This window comes from Anneissia japonica, unplaced genomic scaffold, assembly GCF_011630105.1.
Source record: "Anneissia japonica isolate Jap-2015-1 unplaced genomic scaffold, ASM1163010v1 scaffold1891_len642697_cov171, whole genome shotgun sequence".
In the NCBI taxonomy this organism is placed as follows: domain Eukaryota; kingdom Metazoa; phylum Echinodermata; class Crinoidea; order Comatulida; family Comatulidae; genus Anneissia; species Anneissia japonica.
The window spans coordinates 162,755-180,890 of record NW_022700553.1 but is presented as its reverse complement, the minus strand read 5'-3'; the positions used below and the strand labels follow the sequence as shown (position 1 = coordinate 180,890).

General features: G+C 34.3%; 1 protein-coding gene across 1 annotated transcript in view; it reads left to right on the top strand.

Annotated features, from left to right (window-relative positions):
• Nucleotides 1-18,136, top strand: part of LOC117103349 (probable Rho-GTPase-activating protein 7) — a 34,160-nt gene that overhangs the window by 8,109 nt on the left and 7,915 nt on the right. Inside the window, exons 2-8 of the mRNA XM_033243886.1 lie at nucleotides 2,866-2,909; nucleotides 7,233-7,289; nucleotides 15,229-15,291; nucleotides 15,863-15,916; nucleotides 16,300-16,383; nucleotides 17,084-17,202; nucleotides 17,862-18,002. Of these exons, the coding sequence (XP_033099777.1) occupies nucleotides 2,885-2,909; nucleotides 7,233-7,289; nucleotides 15,229-15,291; nucleotides 15,863-15,916; nucleotides 16,300-16,383; nucleotides 17,084-17,202; nucleotides 17,862-18,002 (543 nt within the window). The 5' untranslated portion in view covers nucleotides 2,866-2,884. The remainder of the gene's footprint in view (nucleotides 1-2,865; nucleotides 2,910-7,232; nucleotides 7,290-15,228; nucleotides 15,292-15,862; nucleotides 15,917-16,299; nucleotides 16,384-17,083; nucleotides 17,203-17,861; nucleotides 18,003-18,136) is intronic.

The window sequence follows — 18,136 nt, the reverse complement described above, 5'->3', positions numbered from 1 at the left end:
CAACTGGGCCTAGGCCTAGGCTGTTAAGTTAGCGATGAATAGCAGGGCAGTGCAGTATTTTGTTACAATTAACGTAACCACAGAAACATTTATTGTATTCTTATTGTCTTTATCTATCAATTTAGCTTGTCTTGTGTTTAGGTAAACTAATTATTTTGTTACAATTTGTAAACTGTTGAAATAATAGTGGTGGTCGGGAGCCTGTAAATCCTGGTCGGAAATGTTGAGTGCTGGACGGGCCTGTCCACCGCCGACCAGCATGGTGACATCCCTGATTGCAAGTAATTTGAATATAATTTTAGCTTGTTCTTTTTCTTACAGATTCAGAAGTGAAAAGTCAAGTACATATTTGTATTTATCAATTTCTGAATTATTCATAATAAAGGCCTAGGAATGTTGTTACGATATGATTTAATTTGTTAAATCAAGTATACTTTTATATCAGAATATTAAAATATATGTATTTGTACATTCCATTTAAACTAATATTTTACAATTCATGTAAATATTTTTTTTTTTACAAATATGATCATCAGATTGATGACTCGAAGTTAATGGTGACATGAAGTAGGTGAACGCACTTGAACACCTTCACTACCACTGCCATGACCTGCTAAAAATAGCTAGTCATCTATATTTAGCATCTGACCTTCTTCTGTCTTTGCATTGTATATGCGTTCACATTCCTGAAGGCGGCATATGAAGAATATGCCATCTCACCCTCATGACCACCGTGGAACCTTGGTTGTGGGAAAGTTTCTTTTCGATTTTATGGTTAGTTACCAGGCAACTAGTACAGGAGGTCTCAAAGTAGTGAATTTTTCTGGCTTTAGAAGGAAGTCTGCCCCGAAGACCAAAACCGTGGAATGGCTATTAACATGTACTGTAATTTAAATTATATATTAAAACTGCATTTTACTATGTATTTTATAAACAAGAGTACCATGGGAATCTAGTTTGTGGGAAATTAAATTCTAGCCCAACTATAGAATATATCTAGAGTCATTTTGTCGGGCTTATGAATATAAAAGAAGCCTGAAATGGGCCATTATAAATATATTGAAAATTTTATATGGAAAAAAAAGTATGAAAATACTACATATATATTTTCTTCATTTTCGTTCATCATATTCATTAGGTTCCTTTATCAAATTATAAACATGATCAGAACATTCAAGATAAATGGAAACGTAGCAGACAAGAAAACAAATGTATGAAAAACTAATCTATTGACTATATTTATTTCATAAATCTCCATTCAATTTATGCATTAATAAAATATATATCGCAAAAAACGTTAAAGAGAAACTTGTCTCAAAACCAAGTCGACTTTGTAACATTTTCGTTGTTTCTGTAAAAAAAGAAAAATAACAAGTGATACACGTAATATTAATAATCATTAACTATAATATTATAGTACAGTAATACCAATAGTTGTTAGTCAATTAATGTTTTATGCAAGTTTTGTGTTTATAAAAATACTATACTGCTTATCTCCCTTGTTCCAAATTTGCAGTCGCTCCGTCGACGCGCCATACGCCGCAACCGAAATGCATAATGCGACCGAAATGAAGGTGTGACCGAAATGATTGGATATCGCAGGATAAAGGATGCGTGTACTTACACTGTGGAGGGTGGAAAGTGATACAATTACTGTATGTGTCAGTCAGCCTTTGCTAGGCTAGGCCCAGGCCTACTGTTGTCCTAAAAAAAAACCAATATTTTATTAATTTTTTATAATAATTACTGAATACATTAAAAAAAAATATGTCCAGCCATTAGGTTGGGAAGGGTAAGAAGGGAAGGTGATTAGTGATGGGGAGAAATTAACTTTCATATTATAATACTGCCAAGACTAGGTCTGGGCCTAATAATTTATGAAATTTTATATGAATTCCAGAAGGTGAAAGACAGTTGGGCCCACAAGGCGATCAGGTCCAAGATGATCAGGCCCAGGATGATCGGGTCCATTTCCACACGATCAGGCCCACACCAAGATGATCGGGCCCACCTAGTGTAGACTATCGGGCCCACTTTAATGCAGATTCATTTTTGCGTTCTAAATTAATTTAACATACAGATAACATCAAAATCATCATAGGCCTATATTTATTTATTTTAGTATATCAAACATCAACAAGTACAATTAACAGTCATGGACTATGCCTACAGTCTGACGAGCGGGCCTACAAGACGATCAGTCCCAGGACGATTTGGCCTATTTCCAGACTATCTGGCCCGTTTTCAGGATGATCAGGCCCACTTTCAGACTGGCCCAATCGTCCCGAAAATGGTCCTTATTGTCTAATTCTTTCCAGACTGTATAGTAAGGCCTGAGAGGGGAATATATCCTCCGCGCACAAGTTTGGCCTAGAAATCCGTCCACACATTTTTGGAAAATAAGGGCTGATGTCCGCCCAGATTTCACCAAATATTAGGCTTTGGCCTTAGGGCAAATAGAAAAGGCAGGTGCTTAAGTCTCCCCCCCCCCCCACCAGACAGTCAAGCCTGTTGGGCAGTCAGAGTGAAAAAGATATAAAAATAGGCCCACGCCAAGCCAACAAATGTCTGTCACAGTCTGAGAGCGTCATTTCTGGCCATGAGATGTTCCTATCCTTAAAAAATCCCATTTGGGAGGGGGAACCCCCCTCTTAACCCTTCCCACAGCTCAGGCCTACAAGCTCAAGTCCCCCTGTCAGACAGCTCAGCTCCCCCTCCCCCCGCCGAAAATATATCCTACAGCCGCCACTGCCCCTAGACCACCCCAAATTTTCAGGTGCGTGCCAAATTAAATTGTTGGCAGAAATGTGTAAGATTGCTGTACACAATTTGCTAATTGTAATTTAAGTATCATTCTTTTTACAGAAACTGCTCACAACAGAAAATGAATCCAGTATACTATCCAAAACGTAAGTAATTGGCTTAGATTAAGATTCCAATTTTGAGTTTTTGTGCAATATACTGTAGGAGAATCCAGGCCTGATTTTTGATGCGCTCTCTTCACCCCCCACCCCCTTTCCCGCACCATGGACCAGGCAACAGGCCTACACTAAAAAAAATATATTAATGTATGTTAATAGCACTGAATGCTGTACCTACTCTACCGTCTCACAGATTGACAAGGTTACAGTATCCTACAGTAGCCCTGATCAGGTTCTACTAAAACGTAACTGTAATTTATGAAAACAAAAGTTCATTAGACCGAAGAGCTACACACTGAAAGTGTTTTCCCTCATTCTGTTGTGAAAAGGTAGGAATCCCCGACATTTAAATTGAAAAACGAAGATGGCTAAATAAGAAGAGAAAGAAAAAAAGATCAGTCTGTATTATTGTAGTCTCCCTGATGAGGGCCCTGGCCTCCCCTCTGGAGCCACCCTTGTCAGTTGCTCCAAGCTTTATTATTGTACAACTTTCTGTACATTGATTAGCTTTAGCCTTGTTTAGGGTTTGATACCATTAGAATTGGATTGTCAAAGTACAGAGTACTAGTGTCAAAATTAAATTGCTGACTGAGTAACAAAAGTAAACAGTCTTAGATCTGTCAGGATGGCAGTAAGACCTACTGTATGTATACTATACAATATTTTCTATAGAGAGTAGTTGAAAATTGAGCCGACATGTAAATGATATTAAAGACATGTCACTTAATTCTGCTATACAGCATAATCTGCTTTTAGACCACAGGTGGGCAAGTGCAGTCCGACAGTGATTTTTTTGCGGCCCGCGAAAATGAATTAAAAACCCTATATGTGCGGCCCGCCAAATATCTTTGGCTAGAAAACACCTTGTTTTTTATGGCTTGACACCAACAATCTCTAAAAAGTAGTATTTAAACTGAGATTAAAGTGGTGTAAAAGCAGTGCATGAAGCTTTTTGGAAGCACAAATGGAAATACTGTATCAAAGTTTGGTGTGGCCCTCTGGGTTAATTCAAAAATTCACTTTGGCCCACTCCTGTTTTAGATTCTATATCCAATTTCTTGGTTTATTTCATTATACAACTAGGCCTTAAAAGGGTGAAGTAAATATCGTAATTGTTGCAATTGGTTAGATATTTTTACCATAATTATTTTCAGACCCAGTTGGTTCATAGTATCAAACATAAATGACATTAAACATAATAATAAGTAGTATATAATAGAACAAGTATTAAGTGTAAGTATTAAGAAGAACATGCTGAATTTGAAAATAAATCAATGTCATGCTAAATATAACTTCTAATACTTAGCGTACTGTGCAGTTTAATTCCAATCGCTGCCACTCCTTGTATTTCAGCTGGAGGGTGAAACACAAGTTACAATAGCGCACTGTCTTTCGGACGCAACGTTTAAGCCGTTGGTCCTGTGTGCATTGATGGCCCATGTGCACGTTAATGAAAGCAGTACACTCTTCGGGAAAGAGTAAGGGATTGTCTCCTGGTGTACTGCCCAATCACCACCAGAAGGACCCCACTGGAAATAAGTCTTCTAGACTTTCGTGGGCTATCCTTGGTGTTTACACCAAATCAATCCAATCCAATCCAAGATTATCAATTTTTTGTCTAAATTGGTGGTTGTTATAATTACAAAATTGTTCTAAGCATTTATTAAACTGCAACATTAAACCTGTTGTAACTTTAACTGTTTATTTTTTATTTAGAATACTTGTAGTTAATTAGCTAATTAATGTAAGAAACTACTTGACCCAGTAACTGTTTTTTCAAGATTTAATTTAAGGTGTTTATTATTTCTTTATTTTAATTAACCTTGAATTTTTTGGTCATATCAACAACAAAAAGAATGAATGAAGTACTGTATCAAGATATATAATTTGTTTTTATCTCTCTCTCTCTCAGAGAGAGAGATAAAAACAAATTTTCATAAATAACCTTTTTTTTAAAGATATAATACAATTTGCAGATACAGTACCATAACATTAGTAATACAATACTTTATACTTGCAGTTAATAATTGTTAATACAATTGTGCATACTATAACGTACAAACACTGATTTATTGGAGCCTGATATTCACTACATTGCTCATTAATTATCTCTCAGCCAGAGAAACTTGTTTTAATCATGGAGCTGTGTTCTAATAATATCTACAAATCTGCAATTTCTTTTTTTCTGGATTCAGCACCACAAATTGCATTATGGCACACTCTCAGCATTATGGAGAAGACAAATCAATATCATGAAATTCAGTATACTGTAAAATCAATAACGCTCCCATCGATTGGTCACTTGATTTCCCTATCTAAGTCAACTGTAAAGAACACACTCATTGATTGGTCACTTGATTTCCCTACTTACTGTCATCTGGAAATTCATTGGTGATTTATTTTAAATGGTATTGAAATGACAATTGTGCATGATCACTGTACGGTACATTCACTATTCTGTAAACATCCTAACACTGTACCTCTAACTAGAGGACAGTAGCTGTAGTCGACGAATACATTAGCCTCATTTGTATAACATTGACATGCCCATGTACATGTAAATACTGTATCCCCAAACTACATTTCATGCCAATGATTGGTTGGAAGGTATGCACCTTATGAAACATATTGAACACAATTAGTCACTAACTTGTAGAGTAGATTCTACAATTTAAATAAACCCTCTCAAATAATTTAGCTTTTCAGAAAGTCATCTGGGATAAATTCCCCCTCCCCCCAGAAATGATTGAGAATAAAACTAATGGAAGCAACACAATTTTTAGCACTATTATCACCAATATTTTACTAATTACTTCCGTACAGTACAGGTTAGCTAACATGAGATTTAATGGAATACACAATTTTCGACAATAACTTTTTTTTAGCTCTACATTTGCAGTTAGATGAAGGGATGATGATTTTAGTATATGTTTACACCCAAAAATAAACACCTCCCTCAAATGCCTCTTCTCTTGAGTGCACTTCCCTTTATAACCTGCTGAATAATACATGCCCTGGAGTGTTTATTTGAACACTCTATGTAAATGTCAACGTCTAAACCAAGATGCATTATTTTCTTGATGCTATACAGTAGTAGTTCATTTCAAGTTTTAGTCTCAGCTAATGCATTGTTATTATGTTTATTGAATATGCATGTTTGTAAAATATTTCAAGCTTGTAAAATTATGTCTGATTATGGAAATTCGAATCTGAATGAGACTAGTAACTATGTTGTTATTCCAATTTTCACTGGACACAATTGCTGTACAGAATGAATTAATAAAGTCAATTTTACCGTACTGCCAGATTTTCATGGTTATTGGAATCTCAGGATATTTGCATTTTAATTAGGATCGTTAAATATTAAATCACAAAAATCCCATAATAGTAACTGATGATGGAAATTCAGCATCACACAGCAGTGTCTGGTTGTATAGTAAATTACTGTAGGCAGCTATATAATTAGGTCTATTTATTTTACCATTTCATGTACTTTAGGCCTGTTAACACTAGCTATGCAAAAGTGCTTTTCTTCAGAACTATAGTGTATAGCATTGTTTGACAGGATATACTGTAGTTGTTACTGTGCCTTGTACAGTACTTAAAAAGCGAAAATGTAATTAAGGAGTAATCTAAGTCTGTATTAATCATGATAATTCATACATGATATTATAAATGTATTAAAATTGAACCTTAAAATGGTCAGTTAGTTACTTACAACTCATGAACAACACATGCTGAGTAACCGTTAACCTTGCATAATTCGATTGACTCCCATACTAATATTATGAGAAACCTGAGAATTCATTTGATTACAAATTGATCTCAAGAGATTTTCAAGTGATGCATTCTGGAAATTAATATAAAATTCTTAATAAAGTCACTGTACAACATGTGAAGTATGCTTGGAGTGGATTTTTTTTGGTGTAAAACCCACGGAAGTTTAAAGATTTATTTTTGAGTGGTGGTCCTTCAGATGGTGAATTGTGCTGTGCTCTGGGAGACAATCCCCTTGTACCTTTTCCGAACTAGAATTTTTTTTTTAACTTGCCCAGTATTGGCATTATTGGACACAGGACCAGCAACAAAATACTGTATCTCTTCCACAAAATGATGCACTGTTGTAACTTAAACAGCTCTCCACAAATACAAAAAGTTGAGTGATTGGATGTGAACCAGAAGCCAAGTATCTGAAAAGATCCTCGGTTCAGTGCACGAACACATTGGCTACCACCAGTTTAGCCTGCTGAGCTAATTTGCGCTCCATAGTAAACTCTTTGACATTTGCATATTTTCTAATCTTATTTTCAGCTGATCCAAGAAATCCAGGAATTCCTTTAGCTGCACATGCTGTGTACCCTCCTACAGGTAAGATCACGCATTCCACGCGTAGGTATGCTCCCGTAGGTACGCTACAATAAGAAATTCTCTTAATTCTCTCATATGCAGGAGTCTCAAGTTGAAAGAAGCCAATTCCAGTCTGTGAGATCTAATTTATAATGAGCTTTCTTAACACAACAAATTTGATTTTTTGCTAGGAGACAAGTAAAAACATGCAAATATCAGGGCTTGAAATTAACCTTTTTTCTTGGTAGCACTGCAAAAATTTTCTGGCACCCCCCAAAGAAATTTGGTAGCATAAGTAATTTTTTTAGTAGCACATATTTCCCCATCCTTTTCGCATCCCCTAAGATAATAAGCGCTACGCAATATTTTATTTTTTATATTTCCTAACAAACTCCCACCAACCCACCTACACTGTCCCCATGGATTATTATGCAAGAAAGAAGACATGAAAGAAAAAGAGAAGAGATTTTTTAAAATTGAAAAAAAAAACAAGGAAAAATAATAAATAAGAAATAACAAAAGGAAGGAAAGAAAAAAAAATAAAAGTAAAATGGTGGAAAGAAAATGACAATGACAAAACTAAAAGGAAGGTAAGTATCAAAAATGAAATAAGAAAAAGGATGAAACAATATTAAAAAGAAAATATATATTAAAGGGATAGTAAAGAAAAAAGGTGCAAGGTAAAAAATTCAACCTAACTGGAAGGAAAGGGAAAGTATTTCATGGAAAGTTTCAATTGTTAGGAATATTTCTAAGAAAATTACAAATTTCTGTTAATTATTAACAGAATACACAATATAAAAAAGAAAAACATGAGCAGTAATAATGTGCTAGCTAAACTGTCTAGTCAATGGACTGCCAAAATCTGCAGTTACTTATGTGGATTGATATATTGATTATAAAATTATTAATTATTATTACTGAAACAATTAATTATATTTTCTGTACACTTTCTTAAAATTTTTCAGTATTTTTCTTCATTTGTGCAGGAAATTTCGAGAAAATAGGTCCGCAGAATTGCACTAACACTGCGAATGCCTATACATTGGTTACAATAGCCACCGGCCGACTTTACTGCAACATTTCTGCGGAAATTGGCAGACTTATTTTTAATATGCGTGGATAGAATTTTTTCTTTATGAGATAACTCTAAATCAATTTACACATAATAATTTCAACCTAAATAGAGTTCCAGAGTTTTCACCAACATTTATGGAGTGCTGAGATTCCAGCTCCCCACTTGTCAAAGGCCATTTAGGCTTCGTTTTAAGCCCGAAAAATTGGCATCACACAGTCCGGGCCGCGAGCCGGCGACACTTCTTATTTAGGTTATATTGTAGCCTAGAACATTAGGCCTGGGCCTGTACAACTTCAGAAAAGTATCTTATACCTACATATATAACGATCTATAGTTTCATTTTCTTGTTCAATGGTTGTTTTTATTGAGAATTATTAAAAAAAAAAAAAAAAAAACTGGTACGCCTTCCAACTTCAAAACTTCAGTATTAATCGCCAGTGAACATTGTCAAACTTTTAGTGTTTACAAAGGTTTCGCAGAGTAACATATCCCAAACATTGCAAGTTGCCCCGAATGATGTAATATCCCAGCATTCTGATTGGTTTACAACTTGCAATGGACTCAACATTATACCTTACTCGCCAGCCGGTGTAGTCGGGCGCACATGTGGTTTGGGTTGTTACTCCGCGAAATATAGTAATTGGAAGGCCTGCTACCGGTTAGTTTGATGTTGTTTTGTTGTTACTTTTTTTGTTATTGTCAAACGCAAAACATTCCTTGTAGAATTATATATTTTTTATATATCTTCTAGATTAAATTAACCAATTAATTCAATTGTTGCACTTTATTAATTCCACGTTTAAAATTTAATCTTTAAATATTCATTTATATACAATTCAATTTTTATATTATTTCAAAACACGATTAAACAATCATTTTGCTTACTTTCTGCTGATACTTTGTTAAGAATGAAATAAATTGTTTGATAGAGGCCCATTTACTAGTTGCCTATGAAATAACTCTGCTTAATACTACATTCAGTGAGAAACGTTCCCAATTCCAGGCTCCTCCTGGTAGACACAGACACCGAGGTTGCCAGACACAAAGTCATTTGACTCTTTGTATGCCGCCGATACGAACAAAAGTAGGTCAGAAGCCGACTGGCTCGTTCAATAAATGAATGGTAGTAAAGGAGTTGCTTTCTATATTATTTCATTTAATTAGGTTTCAAAATTTGCTGTGAGACCTATTTATTTGTTTGTTTTTTTGTAAATTTCAAGATGTTGCTCATTGAGATGCATGTTGTTAAACTATACCTGCTCCATGAAGTCTGGCTGAGGCTATCATCAAAGAGTATTTTAATTATACCCTTTTTGTTATCATCAGCCATGTGATTGAAGAAGCGTAATCTTATTTCATAATGTATGAGGTTTAGGTAATTTGTTTGGTTTTCAATAAAAGATGTCTGCCTTAATAATAATACCGGTAGTACTTTGAATATAATCATCCAGATGATGCCTAATTGTATTTATTTACGATCTATTTAGAGTTAAATTTTGATTATTGCTTGATCTGGGCCGTTTACATCATATGAGTCCAATACAGTATACGATCATTTGAAATTTTGGTACATAGTCTATTTTATGAACAAATATGTTAAGGAACAAGGAGGTGCAGGTAAGAGTAGCACTCAATAAAATAGTAAAAAATCGTGCAATCCGATGTTTTTATACCAGTCTCCTTCGCTTTGACGGTGATCGCTTATTTACCAAGAATAAGATGAGCGCACATTGACACGTTTTAGTGTACGACGTCACACTTTAACAGTCTAGGTCATGCTGATTGGTTGATACAGTACATGTAAAATGAATGATAACAGGTTTTGCGTACTGCCTGACTGAAAATAATGGGCTGTACAAGTTGTAAATAATTGGGATTTGGAGGGAAACCACCTTCCTGCTGCTTACAAAATCTACTTGCGCTATCAAATGACCTTGTCGCACTGAGCGCAACAAAGTTTAATTTCCTTGTCGCACTTTAAAAAATCAGGTCGCAAATACGAACAAATAACCCTTAATTTCAAGCCCTGATATATTAAGAATTTGTGGGAAATATTTTAGTTTTCCGGGGTGCGGGAGACTGTCCCCAACTGCTGAGAGTTTCTCACCACTTGAGAGAGACTTAGAACCCCTGCAATTAGATTTTTTCCCCTTAAAGTTTGTGAGAGATCAGAGATAGTTTAGGGGCCTACAGTAGTACCTTCTTCAAAAAAAAGAATAAAAACCATAATAAACCAAATACACAAATTTAATCTAAATGAATATTTGTGTCTCATCTACTGTATTTTGACATTCAGTGCGAATGCAATCTATATTAGGGTGAACTAGTTTCTTGTCCTAGTTCAACATAAAGTGTAATGTTTGTACAGTATTTTGCCCTGCACTTCTAGCATCACACCACACTATTCAGTACCACCACCTTTAACGATTAGAGGCCTTCGCTTAAGATGCTATAGGTTGGGAACATTTACTTATACACTTATATTCATTTTCGTGGGCTGCAAATGATTCATATACTTGATTTTCACATAGCTATTTACAGTAGGTTGTAGAGAAACAAATTAGTTTTTTTGCTGTTAAGAAAACCATGTCAGTGTTGATGTTAGTGTCACTTTGTATTGCACTCTAGGGCATCAGGTACTCGAGTCATTCATTTCATTACACTTACTACTAAGGGTTAATTAGTGTCCATGGAATTTATTCATGAATTAGAACATGACAACATTTTTTTAGAATTGGGTTTCGTGATAAGCTTATGAAAAGGTACAGTTAATACACTATCTATCAATCTAATAAATTTATATAGCCCGGTATCCATTGCAATAATGTTCAAAGGTGATCAACAAAGTTAACTTAGAAATGCTTCAGAGAACAGGTGACTTGCCCATGGAAGTACAGATGCCATGTTATTTGCCCTTAAAATACAGTAGGTCATTTTTGTAGCCCATGGAACTGTTTTTTTTCCAATTGAAGTATGTCATGTTGCCTGCACATGAAAGTATGTTATTTGGGTACTCACGGAATTGTGTAGCTTGCCCATAGAAGTATGTCATGTTGCTTTCCCAGAAAAGTATGTCGTTTATTCATGTAATTATGTCTCTTGATGGAAGTATGTCAATTCCGATATGTCATGTTTTCCATTGAAGTATGTTGTGTTGCTTGCCCATGGGAGTATGCCAACCATGGAAGTATACTGTATGTCACATGGTACTCTAGTGTCTAATGGAATTGTATCATGTGACTTGCTTATGGAAGTATGTCATGTGAAATCGTATTCCTAATGAAAATGTTTTTAGTCAGTCATGTTACCAAACCTTTATGGGCAAATCCACGGTAACTAAATGACATTCTGACACAGATTTGTATTTTCAAACACATGTACCACAAGGTACTTCTGCCAATAAACTAAAAAAAAAATACATTTTTTTCATAACAAATAGCTTCCTCTATATACAAAATGATTTTTTTTTTTTAAATCACTTTCCGTTAGTAAAAAAATTATACTAATATGAGTGGTAACTAAATGACGTAAATCTGACATGGGGCTATGATTCCTCAAATGGAGATTTAAAATGGTTTAACTCTAAGTTCCTGTTATAGCCTCTAGAACAATGGTCCAGACAACTTTTCGTCCAATTTTCAGACATTTGCTATTTCTAATTACATGCTACAACTTTTCTGATTATAGATTTGGAATAAGCATTGAAAGTATGGCCTACCATGGTCCTGTAACACAAACTTTCAGGGTTATGGGGGTTGTACTTCTGAAGATATTAGCATATAAAAATCAATTTTCATTTCTGTGGCGCATTTTAATTAACCAATTACCTTAAAAATATGTCTTTAAATCATAATATTTACATCTAATCAAGTATATTGCAGTTGCCTAAATTTTTGTCATTTAGTTACCGTCATTTAGTTACCGGAGTCTTGTTAATAAAAATCACATTTATGATAAATAATTTTTTTTTTTAAATAAAAGGTATTACATTCATTGTTATACCCTACTGTAAGGATTGCTCTTGATACTGTATAAATAAAATTAGGCCTCTAAGATTTTTAATTAAATGTACAATAGGTATAAAACCCCGGTTTTAACACATACTCAACATAATACGTATTTAACCATATTCGCATCCGATTAAGTTTGCCAAGACTAACAGGGAAATTCAAAAGCTTTGCAGTGTGTGTGGTATTAGCATGTGCTCAGAGATACTATAATACTTAGTCATACTATCTATACTGAATTTTCTAGATCGGTAAAAATTGCCTGGTCAATCTTCATGCATCTGGGCACACTTCGTTCAGCAATAAAAGTAGCCGAGATGCTGGTTAGCCAGTGTGAACAAGGCTATAAACCTTTGGCTGGAAAGTATCCAATCACAAATGATGAGTGATTAATTAAACTTTTGTCACAAAACACCACCAAAACCAGACCTAAATAGTAACAGGCCCATATTCTTAGAATATGCCAAATAAGAAACTGATCATTTGCATAATAATTAAGCTATTCAGTGGAAATTGTTAAAATACTTTATTGTATAAGACTCAAATGACATCCTTGTGAGTTACATAAACTTGAAAACTCATTCAATAACACACTTTATTGCAAATAAACTGAACTGTTTCAATACAAATTTTGACTTGTCATTGTGTTACCGTCATTTAGTTACCGGCTCGGTAACTAAATGACATATTTAATATGCTAATAACTTATTAACAAAAATGAATTAGGAAATAAAATTAATGCCACTAGATAGCCCTATTAAAACTAGCTTTGTATATAAAGTTGTATTGTTTAATAATTTATATTTTTCGTAAAAAGTTAACTTTATGTTGTTTTCTGTTAACTAAATGACATATTAATTGGTTTTAATATTTTCGCATTTTGATTAATAAAACATGAGGCAAAAGTAAAACTGAATGAAAATATGTGTTCTTAGTAAGCCATTTGACCATATTAAACTAGATTTTAATATAATTTCAAGTTTTATCTTAGTCTATTTTGGTAAGTTGGTATGTGAAATTTTATCAAAATAAAAAAATTATTTATTGACATATTTTAATTAATATTTAACAATACTTCTGATTTGAAATTTTAAAATCTTGAACGTATATGTTTTAAGCTTTAATAAAACTGTAAATATAGAATGAATATGAAAATTTGAAAATTTAGGTGCTTTGTCCATTTTGCATGGAATTGCCCATATACAAATGAGGAGCTAAAAATACTTGCTTGAAAAGACTATTTTTCATGCATTCAATACAAATAAACTTGGTAGCTTATCCATTTTGATTCTAGTCCTAACTGCAGGGAGTATGTGATGATCGGCAATGAACTCTAGAATTAAGTCATAAAGGCCTGTTTATACTTGTAACGATAATAATAACAATAAAATGCTAAAAAGTTTGTTCATACAGAAAATAGAAGAAAAAATTTTTTGCACTAGGACGATTCGATGGCGACTATCGTCTATACGATAACAAAATATTTCGACAAACCAATTTAACTGACATCATAATCATGGGATAACGATAAAATCATTGTTTGTTTGTTTGTTTGTTTTTTTATTGTTCATTTTCCACACAATACAACATAATCATGATAAAGCCAATAAATACGTCGTAATATAATACATAAAAGTAAATTATTTGTGTGGAAGGCGACCAAAATAAGTTCGAGAACTTTAAGTCATGGTCGCCTAAAAATCAGATGGACAAAGTAATTTATAAGTAAATGTGAAGAAGAAAACCGGGCAAACACAAAATAAAAATTAGGGAAAAATTAGAAACAATCAATCTAAACAAGCAAAAACTTGTTACTACTATGATTTTTTTTCATGATTATGACATCATTTTGAATTGATTCGTGAAATATTTTTTATCTTATACACGATACTGTAAGTCATCATTGAATCGTCCTAGTGTAAAAACTTGCCTTATTTCTTTTATTTTCTGTACTAACAATTGCTTTTTAGCTTTTTATCGTTATCGTTATTGTCATCATTGCAAGTATAAACAGGCCTTAATAGTTTACAGGCTCCTATCCACCACTATTATTTCAACAGTTTACAAATTGTAACAAAATAATTAGTTTACCTAAACACAATAGACAAGCTAAATTGATAGATAAAGACAAGAAGAATACAATAAATGTTTCCGTGGTTACGTTAATTGTAACAAAATACTGCACTGCCCTGCTATTCATCGCTAACTGAACAGCCTAGCTAGGCCCAGTTGAGTCATAGCGAACGTCGTGGGCCGGCATGACACGGTTGCTGTACACATTCAAAAGTTAAAGTTGAAATCGTGACCATTCAAGTGTTTTATTATGAGAGCATGATCCGGGGCAGGAAGATTATTAAAAATTTACGAAACCTGATTTATGTTTTATTTCTTTACTTTGTTTTCATTTTGTATTTTAAGTTTTTCACTTTTAGTCATAATTGATATATAATGTGTAAATGGAAAAAAAAAAAAAAAATGAGTGCACATAAATCAGTGGCATACACATTCATCGTGGTAATCGTAAAAACATATGAAATTACGGCAAACAATTTGGCTGGGTACAGTCGGATTGACGCTTTGTCGCCGGGATTTGTTCATTATTATTTTTTAATCTAAAACAAAGCATGTCAACTATTGAATTTAATTAGGCCTACAGTAAGTCTCATCTTCATCTGTTTTGTTGCATTCTTCCCCCCCCCCCTCGGAAAACGCGGGATGATCGCTGATCGGCACTCCAAAAAGCTGGTGACATCCCTGTATCACCCAAATATCGGCATATCACATTTTAATATTGGTCACATAAAATTTGATAGTGTGGACAGGCCTTTATACTCTAATTTTAGATTTAACTTTACTTTCTTTGTTTTCCCTTCAGATGCTGCCAGTTGGCACCAAGCAAGAGGAGCTGTATTCAAGACTGCAGCAATAAATCAAACGGGTAAGATAACTATTTGTTACTGTGGTTACATTTTACAGGTGTTGGTGTTATTTTAACAAATGACACTGTATACAGTAGTTATGACCTTTGAACTGGATGAACAACCTCAGTTATCTTTACCTGTGTATAACCTCTTTCCTGAGAATGCTTTATGGATGTGATATTTGGCAGAGGAAGTATGGTATAACTAATTATGTTTCCGCAGTAGATTCTCACGATAAAAACTTACTGGTTATTCAGGTCTCATATTTTGTGTTTTAAAAGTAAATGTATGCGAGGTGGATACAAACCACTGAAGCAAATATAGGTAATTGGCTTAATGGACATGTCCAGAGTATCCATCAAACCTAACTGACCAACAAAGCATACTGTTCATAGGCAAAGCCAAGAATATACAAATGACTTATTATACTGTACAAGAACAGAAGTTAACAACTGTACAGCTACAGTATCATGTTGTGAGACAACAGTGTATTACTTATCCTATGTGTAAATCCATAATGCCGTGAGACAGTTTCATTTTGCTACAAAGAATTCTTAATAATTTAGTATTCAATTTATCTTGCAACAGATCCTAGGAACCCAACGGTACCTCTGCCTGCACATGCTGTATACCCACCAACAGGTAAGTGTGCTCCTATCAACATCTCTTGACTTAAGCCCTGTTGAGTCTATCAAATTTTATTTGACAAAAACACTGTGACATGCCTAAATATGGTCATGATGACATCACACCATGACCTACAGTATACTGTAACAGTTTAAAAAAAAAAAAAAAAAAATATGTATGGTGCTTTGAAGTGGCACCCCCTACCCTAGGGCCCTTTGGGACCATCGGCTCGGCCCAGCCTAGCCTAGCCCATAAAACATTATTTGAAAGCTCATAAAAGATTTTATCACAACATATTCAAGCGATGTTTACCGGCTCTAGGTTAGGTGTCATAAAATATTTATGTAGTGTGTAACGTAATGTAAACGTAATCTGTTTGTTTTTAAATTTTCTACCAGTGGGCGGATCATATACAAATAATGGTTCTCATGGTTACAGTGCATACCCACAACATGCAGTCGCCTACCCAGCAACTGGTCCACGTAAGTCAAACTCTTTCAATTACTGATACATTCTTTAATTTGCTATTATATATAATTTAAGAACTTTTTCCTTCAAAATTTTTGTTTACTCTGTAAGACCATTTGTGAGTGCCACTGGTACAAAGATGTAGTATCATCAAATAAATAAATATAAAAATTGAAACTTGCATATTTAGTTTCTTGTCTCCCAGTGTCAGTGTTAGTGGTGTAATATATTACTATACCTCATAAATATTTATAATATGTAATAACATTTTATTAATCAGTTTTACTCGGTACTTTATAGAGTGTTTCACAAACTTTCCGGCGATTGCATATTTACGCACAAAGGCAAAAAAATACTCCTGGATTTTTAATTGAGAGATTTGAGTCTGAGGTTGGTTATTGATTGGGCTATTAGGCAAGGCAATGTACCTGCATTGCTTCTCTCCACTGAGGAGTTAGATGGATGGGTACCTGGGTTGGTAGTTAGATGAGTATCTGATTGAGTACAGTAGTTAGTTGGGTACCTTGTTGGGTAGTTAGATGGGTATCTGATTGAGTAGTTTAGTTGGGTACTTGGTGGGTATTTAGATGGGTATCTGATTGATTAGTTAGTTGGGTAGTTAGATGGGTACCTGTTTAAGTAGTTAAATTGGTACCTTGTTGGGTGGTTTCTTTTACATAGTTTTGATTGTTTTATTTTGGTTGTTGATTACAGGACAAGTCGCAACAGCGAGTTCAGGGCAGCTGGCCTACCCATATGGACCTTACACTACCACTGCTGGCATGGTACACACCCCAGCACCAGCTTATCCACCTAATCCAACATACACACAGGTAAGCAACTGACTAAGCAGAACTTGTCTCCCAAACACGTGCTGTCTCATAAAGACATGAGGTTTGCATATATTTACACTGTTGGTTTGTAGGACCTTAGCAGCAATATTTAATAGGTGGGGCTTTACAAAAAAGGTTCATTATTGTGGTAGGTTTGAACACCAATGTGCGCTGATTATTACTCGTAGGTGCAATGATATGGACAAGGAAATGAGTATGTGTTCCACAGTTGATTATCATTTACCATTTTTTGCATAATATATTAATGCTTGTGGTACACCACATAGATAGTTCTGAAAAGAACTGTTGTTTGTTGAGTATTGTCTCAATGTTTCAATTTAGTTGCTTTAATTTTCTTCAGGAGAATAATATTTGCAGAGAATCCAAACAGGGAAATAATATCTGCAGAGAATCCAAACAGGGGAAAAAAACATGTAAAAACATTTGTACATAGTTCTTGTGATTATCTGATGGAATACATTTTGTATTTTTATAACAAAAAAAAAATTTACTTCTAATTAAATGTGTCATTATACAAGTTTTTTGATTCATTGATTAGTATTGATATAATTCTGTTGTATTGTTTTAGGATTATCCCCATTTGTAAAGGTTTATCCCTTGGATTAACAGATTTTATGTAATGCCATAATATTCTTCAGGCTGGTGCCGCCTCCTACATGCAAGCTGCAGCTTATGCCCATTCGCTGTCTGGTTCGCAGATTGTACACAGTACCACAGTGTTACAGCAACAGCAACCTTACCACACCGTCTACCTTCCTGAACAGTCGCCAGTTCATGGTGTACGTTAACATTTTGATTTTGAATGTTAAATATTATATAATTGTATGGCTTCATGTCTGTGTTTTTATTTGTCTGTTTATATTTTAGTTTAAACTCTGTAGCTCTCTGTTTATATTTGGTGTTTACTGTAAAT